Source organism: Phacochoerus africanus, chromosome 7 (assembly GCF_016906955.1).
Source record: "Phacochoerus africanus isolate WHEZ1 chromosome 7, ROS_Pafr_v1, whole genome shotgun sequence".
NCBI lineage: Eukaryota > Metazoa > Chordata > Mammalia > Artiodactyla > Suidae > Phacochoerus > Phacochoerus africanus.
The window spans coordinates 60,753,173-60,760,651 of record NC_062550.1 but is presented as its reverse complement, the minus strand read 5'-3'; the positions used below and the strand labels follow the sequence as shown (position 1 = coordinate 60,760,651).

Genomic DNA, 7,479 nt, shown 5'->3' with positions numbered 1-7,479 from the left:
GAATTTTATGGCACAAAGACAGACATATAAATGGTACCAATTATTTTAATATCTGATATGCTACATTACACACATGTGATTTTAACTTTTCTATCTTAACTTCTTTTGTCTTATCTCTACATTTTCAGAGATTTTCTATCAGTGTGTCTAAATGTGTATCAGTGTTTAGGAAATGGGAAAGATTAACAATGATTCTTTATTAATCTCATGTTTGCTTCACTTTGCTGGATGGGCCACATTATGGAGAGGCTGAGACATGGAAGACAAAAGACTCCTGTATTCCTCATGATTTGGAGAAAATTAGCCCCTGATAAACTAGGCCTCCTCATCTATAAAATACAATTCACAGATTTATTGTAGATACTTAACAAAGCATTTATGTGGATGCATTTCGCAATCACAAGTGCTGAATATACGTTTTTTTTTCTTTTTTTCTTTTTTAGGGCTGTACCAGCAGCATATGGAAGTTTCCCCACTAGGGGTCGAATCAGAGCTGCATTTGCCAGCCTACACCACAGCTACAGCAACTCGAGATCTAAGCCAAGTCTTTGACCTATACCGCAGCTTGTGGCAATGCTGGATCCTTAACCCACTGAGCAAGGCCAAAGATAGAACCCGCATCCTCATGGATACTAGTTGGGTTCATTACCACTGAGCCACAATGGAAACACCCTGTATAAGTTTTTTTTTTTTTTTTTTTTTATTACTGGGACCAACTGTGACTAGATGGTGGAAGAAAAGATGATGAAATAAGAGAGGGAGAAAGAAGAGAAACAATGAAGGAATGTACTCCAAAGTGGTTTCTACCCACTCAGAACTCCACAGGAGATCAGGGGAAAAAAAAAAAAAAAAAGGAGTAGGCCTCTGTTTTTCATATTCCATTCAACACTGATCTCCAGTCTCCACGCCAAAGGTCCCTGTTGCCAATGAGACAGGAGTCATTTATTAACATACAGCAAATACTGTTTATTGCAGACTTTCCAGCTGACTCATGTGAAAAAGGCACTATGAAAATTAATGAATCTAGATAATCTCTCTAAATGGAATTATGTTAAAATATACAACATTCTTACATAACATCTGTTTTATATATGTGAAATAATATAACATTTAATGACAAAAATCATGTTTCCAAAAATAACATTTGTTGAAGGTTAAGTCTTCTTGCTTTTCTCTACCTAGAATCTTTCACAGGATTAAAATATGTGTAAAATTACTTCTTATTACCAGAAAAACTTGACACAGATAAACACATACAATGGCCCCAATTTGCTTGTAACTACTTATAGCAATATTCAGCATTGAGGCCTTCTTTAAGCAAAATACTGTAACACACACCAATGCAGGCTATTTCCTGTGACAGATTTTAAATGTGTATGACCTCTTTTACACTTGTGCTTTCTCATATATAAGAACACAGTACAGATAAGCAGAATATAAACTAAATCAAAATACAAGCTATACAAGGAATTGTGATTAACAGAGCCATGACCAATAAAATATCCTGGGAATGCTCCATAGGTTTCTATCTGCATGTCCAAGACCTTATTGTATTTTACAGCTCATTAAATGTTTTAAATTTTTTAAACTGTTGGCATTAAGAACTTAAATAAATCTAAATATTCTACCATTATGTCAAAGAAGAAACCTAAGTAAGCAGAGGCTAGACTAAAGTAAGCTATATCCTGAATGACACACACCACAGTCACAGGCAGAACTGAAATTGTTTAGATTTTGAATCATGGGTAACCTCTCTGTTTTGTTGCAATAAATAAATTCACCACTGTCAAAAAAAAAAGAGTCTGCTTATGCCTTGAGGTGGGGATGAAATAATTAATCCAAAAAAAGAAACCTCCCCTTGGTGAAGTACGCAAAATATTTCCCAAGGTCAAAAATTCTGTTAAAAATTTTTTAGTTTGAAAAAAAATAATGGGCCAGAGGCAAGTCCTCTGCTTGCTTAATGTTTGCATTGTTTCTTTATGGCGATAAATTATGTATACCAAGAAATAAGAATCTGACATTCCCTTCATGGCTTCTTAAAACAAAGCACGCTGGAATAATGCCAAGAATAATGGAGTTTAAAAACAAATTAGTGACTGCTTCCCTCATCGAAAGATTCCACTCCTGAATCACTAGCGGCAGCACTGATTTTTTCCTGTCGTCTTCGCATGATTTCTTGCAACTCAGAACTGCCGTTGTTATCCTGAAAAACAAACATGGGGCAGACAAGATGGTTACTGGTTTGTGAGGCTGCAAATCATGTAATGAAATGGCTCAGGCTAAAAGTCCATGTTTTTCTTCTCATGTTTCTGGGGGAAAACTGGAGGCTGCCTTCATATAAGTGATGATTCTGGACTTTACTCACATCGCATTAATAATTTTTTTCATTTATAGTGTCTTAAGGCAACTCATTCATCATGCCTCTCACTTGAACATGTTAAAGATAAATCAATAATGCATGTGGAATGCTCTAGATTCCCTGGGAGAAAGAAGAGATTGAACGATAAGCACAAAAAGATGGTAAATTATCAAAGAAATGCTCTGTAGGTCAAGCATGATACTCATCTGCCTTTAAGGGACTCTAAATCAGACCCAAAGGCTAGGCTAAGAATATACTGAGTTTTCTCATATCAAAGGGTTCTGACCCTCTGACATCATGTTGGCTTTTCTCCTTTCCAAACCCTGCCTACAATCCCTATGCATCTTCTGTAATCCTCTCATCTATGGAAGTCTTGAACGAGATGCAAGAGAAGGGCATGACGGGAAGGTGGCTGGGGAAGAGGAAAACTCTCGAGTAGTCAGTCTCTGCCTCAATACACATCCAGGAGGATCCAGAGGAACAGGAGCAAGAGCCCAGGAGGATGTGGGCAGTGAGGGCAAATGACAGCACTAAGAAGTCTGGAATTCAGAAATGTTAGGAATATGGAACTTTCTATCATAACCCTTAAAGAGTAATTTATTCATTCTCAATAAAATTAAAATGTATAATGGTAATTAAAATGTATAATGGTAATAAAACTGCCTCAGAAAAGATATAATCCTGATTCATATTCAATATACAGAAAGCCTGATGTAGCATCAACCAAGATCCATGTTGTAGAAAAAAATTCCAAGGGAAATGTGATTTCTCCTGACTGGGAATTGTTGTACAGTTATGTAACTGTTGAATTTATACAATATACCTGCTAAGGATAATTATGCATTGATTTCATGTCAAAGCCTATATCCTTTCATTTGAGCCCAAGTTTAATTTTCATGAAAGCTATTAAGAGCTTCAAGATGTAACAGTTAGAAACTACTATCCTTATATAGCCCATTTTAAGTAGAGTAGCATATTGGAAGCGTCAGTGTATCCAATCTAGAAAACATTTACTCTTCTGCTTTCATAGAAACTGCTATAGGGAAACAATTACTCTTCAGGACTCTCTATTTTCAATGATCCCTACCTAATATTTTCCCTCTGATTATTTATATGTTTAAGTAGGCTTCAGGCACACAGACACAGTTTTAATACTTTATAATCTCTAGCCTACTAGAATCTCTAGAGTAAACACTAAGGACAGGCCTCTTAAATCATTACTCACCCAAAGTGAAGGAGTAGATAAAATTCCTACAGAAACAGTTAGTGTATATAAAATGAGAACATTAGGCTTTTCATTAGATGTCCAAAAGTATTTGAAGCTCAAGCTTCATGTTACATGAGCACTTAACAACAAATTAGTCTCCCTGACAATGGTCACTGATGGTCTCCAGTGACAGATTGCTAGAGCCAAATCAAGTTTAATTCAGCTCTGTATGAAAGGCAAAGAGAGTGACCAATATGGACATAAATATTGTTTCCAGTGTTTTCAAACTATAGCCCACATGCTTGACTAAAGCAGAAAAATACCATCTTAGGTTGATGAGTCGTACCTCTAATGCGGCTTTCTGTACAGTGATTTGGCTAAAGACTCTGGCCCCTTCAGGGCAGACTGTTCTTAGTTCATCTTTATTGAGAGAGAAAAGTTGTGCACCATTTAATACTCCAAGACTATTGACGGTCCTGAAAATAATAAAAGAAGGAAATAGAGCATTAAAAATACTGTCTGAAAAAAAAAAAGAAAAGAAAAATTGCTGGTCTCGCTACCACCTCTCTTCTTTAAGTGTTCCATACACTGGAACTCATAAAATGGTATTAGGATGCTCAGGGCAATGACAAGGAACTGTCATAACGATGACCCTGAGGCTATATAAGATCACTGATTATGAAGTATCAAAAAAAGAGCCAACTGAGTTTAGTATTCTTATTGTGTAGCACCAGTTCCTTTAAAATTGGTGTTTCTGCAGTTCCCTTCAGGGCTCAGTGGTTAACAAACCCAACTAGATTCATGCAGGTTTGACCCCTGGCCTCACTCAGTGGGTTAAGGATCCTGTGTTGCCGTGAACTGTGGTGTAGGTCACAGACACGGCTCAAATCCCATATTGCTGTGGCTATGATGTAGGCCAGCAGCTGTAGCTCCGATTTGACCCTTAGCCTGGGAACCTCCATATGCCGTGAGTTTGGCCCTAAAAAGCAAAAAAATAAAAAATAAAATAAAATTGGTGTTTCATATAAGGAACAGATAACTTTCTAGTAGCCAGGCAATTGACTAACTAGTGTACCTCATTTTTTTCAGTCACATTGGGTAAATGGGTTTATAATGTGTCAAGTTCTCTTGGATATGTATTAGTCAAATAGTTCAAACACACATATTCAAATATGTGTATCAAATACACACAAAATATTTACAAATTTTTAATGACAGAAAAACAGAAACTTCATCATGGGTTTACTAAAGGAAATGTCCTATTAGATTATCACCTACAATAAGTGATGTAATTTATTTTTGTCTGCCTGGAATCTGTATGCTGCAGCAGAAGGAAAGACTATATGTCCTCTGTGGTCTGGGAAGTCTAGGTAAGACCAGAGTCCTACCCTGTATGACCTTCAGAGGGAGAAAGACATCTACCAGCCTCAAAACCACCAGGAGACTGCTTAAGGGACCAACGATGAAAAAACACCACCACCTAGAAGATGGGGTGCCATTAAATGATAGTTATTTCTGTTTCCTCTAATTCTTTTTTTTTTAAACTATAAATGGCTATATAGTCATTTTCTGAGCATGGAAACAGATGCAGTTTGGGCTCCCCATTCTATGAGTCCCTTGTGACCTCTTAGTGATCAAATTGAAAACAGTTCATGTTTCATACACACAACAGCAAAGGATCCCCAGGGAGACTTACACAGGGTTGAACCCCTTTGACTGCAACCAAGTCTTCACATCCTCTGGGGTGGAATCGTAAGTGATATTGACAACTGGCACATTCTGCCGTGGCACGTGGAACTTCTTCTGGGCGGCACTCCGACCAATGGTCAGTCTGTGAATGAGCTCATCCTGAACTTCCTCCATCTGAGATTTCCTACCTGGATACCAACAAAGAGTGGGTTATTTCTGAAAGCCCCTAACAAGTGTCACTCTCTCTAGGACCCCAATGCCAAGAATCCTTTGACCCCAACAGGATTTATGATCTAGAATTCCCACCATCTTTCCTTTCATCCGCACCAAGTGTAAATTCCTCAATTAATTATTAAAATCACTCCCTATCTCTTCTCTCTTCATTGTATTCATTTGGCAAAATCTCAACCTTTGTTAAATCTAACTTTCCGCCTATTCTGTGCTACACCTGCACACCGATTACAAAACAACAATGCTGAATGATCTCATGTTAAATTCATGATCATGAACCAATCATGAACCAGCACTAGGCTGTCAATGCTCCTTGATAACCATACTCCATTTCCTGAGTAAGTCAGTGGTTTTCAAGTGGGGGAAATTTTGACCCCAGGGGACATCTGGCAATGGCTAGAGACACTTTCAGATCTTGCAAATGGGGAACAGGGGAAAGGAAGCTACCATCATGAAAAACATTTTGCACGGCACACAGGTCAGTCTCCTCCAACAGAGAATCGTCCAGCCTCAAAGGTCAACAGGGCTTTCTAACCCTAACCCTAACCCTAACCCTAACCCTAACCCTGCCCCAGACCATAAAATTGCTCCCCTTAGACGTATTTCCTATCTTCTTCCCCTGGGAACCTCCAACACTCAGAGCCCAGTCCTTACCCTGAGCCGATGATTTAACTTTTACAATTTTTGAGTGAAATAAGGAACTTAAAAGAAAACCTAAGTTCCCCTAGCAGCCCTTTCACCTACCAGCCCTTTCCTTGTGCATTGTCTGCCTCCCTTCCTTTTAACATTACCGATGAACTGTTTCCACGCTCCTCAAGCCAACCCTTGATCCCATGTCCTCATTTAAATACTCTGACAGTAATTTCTCCCTACTTCTCCTATGTTATCAATTTTCCTCTTTTTCTCCCTCTTTTCTTTTTTTTAAAATTGAAGTATAGCTGATTTACAATATTGTGTGAGTGATTCAGTTATATATACACATACATATACCTTCCTTTCCTTAGATTCTTTTCCATTATAAGTTATTACAGGATATTAAGTATAGTTCCCTCTGCTAAATGTAAGTCTTTGTTGTTTATCTATTTTTTCTTTTCCTTTGTTATAAATTTTATGGGAGTACAGCTGACTTACAAAGTCATGTTAGTTTCAGGTGTACAGCCAAATCAGTTATACATAGACATACGGCCATTCCTTTTCAGATTGTTTTCCCATATAAGTTACCAGACAGTATTGAATAGATTACCCCGTGATATACAGTAGGTCCTTGTTATCAATTTTCCTCTTTTACTGAATCATCTCATCAGCATACAAACATGCTATTTCTTGTTACTTCTCTTGCTTGTAAGTAAACTCTCGTCTTAATTTCATGCCCCTTCCCAGCTACCACCCATTTCTCCCTTCCCCTTTCATCAAAACTCCATGAAAAGCTGTCTATATTAGTTGATTCCAATTCCCATCCTCCAGTTTCCTCTTAAATTCATTGCAATTAGGCTTTCGGCCCCATCCCTTCACTCCCTATTGCTAAAATCCAATGGTTGATTCCCAGTCATTTCCTCTTTGAATCAATCAGTAACATTTGAAGAAGCTGAAATACTTTCTTCTTGTGGCCTTCAGGACACCACTCTGATTTTCCTCTTGTCTCACCAGTCTCTCCTCAGCATCCTTTTCTCAGAATCTTCTCATTTCCCCAACTCTCCAGGGCATAGTCCTTGGATCTCTTTTCTGCACACATTCCATCAATGACAATTGTGCCTAGTCTCACGGCTTTAAATGTCAGGGTTTTTTTTGGGGGGGGGGGGGCTGCACCCACAGCATATGGAAGTTCCCAGACCAGGGATTGAATCTGAGCCACAGTTGCAACCTATGACACAACTGTGGCAACAGTGGATCCTTAACACTGTGCCAGGCTGGGGATCAAACCTGTCTCACAGCAGCGACCCAAGCCACTATAGAGACAACATCAGAAACTTAACCCAGTGCATCACTGTGGGAA

At 38.4% G+C, this 7,479-nt stretch overlaps 1 protein-coding gene across 3 annotated transcripts in view; it reads right to left on the bottom strand.

Moving 5' to 3' along the window:
- Positions 1–945: 945 nt before the first annotated feature.
- EPS8 (epidermal growth factor receptor pathway substrate 8) overlaps positions 946–7,479 on the bottom strand; it is a 187,444-nt gene continuing 180,910 nt past the window's right edge. For all 3 annotated transcript variants that reach the window (XM_047787478.1, XM_047787477.1, XM_047787479.1), the window contains exons 19-21: positions 5,263–5,443; positions 3,913–4,042; positions 946–2,203 (exon numbers count right to left, since the gene is read on the bottom strand). In XM_047787478.1, the coding sequence (XP_047643434.1) occupies positions 2,090–2,203; positions 3,913–4,042; positions 5,263–5,443 (425 nt within the window). In that variant the 3' untranslated portion in view covers positions 946–2,089. The remainder of the gene's footprint in view (positions 2,204–3,912; positions 4,043–5,262; positions 5,444–7,479) is intronic.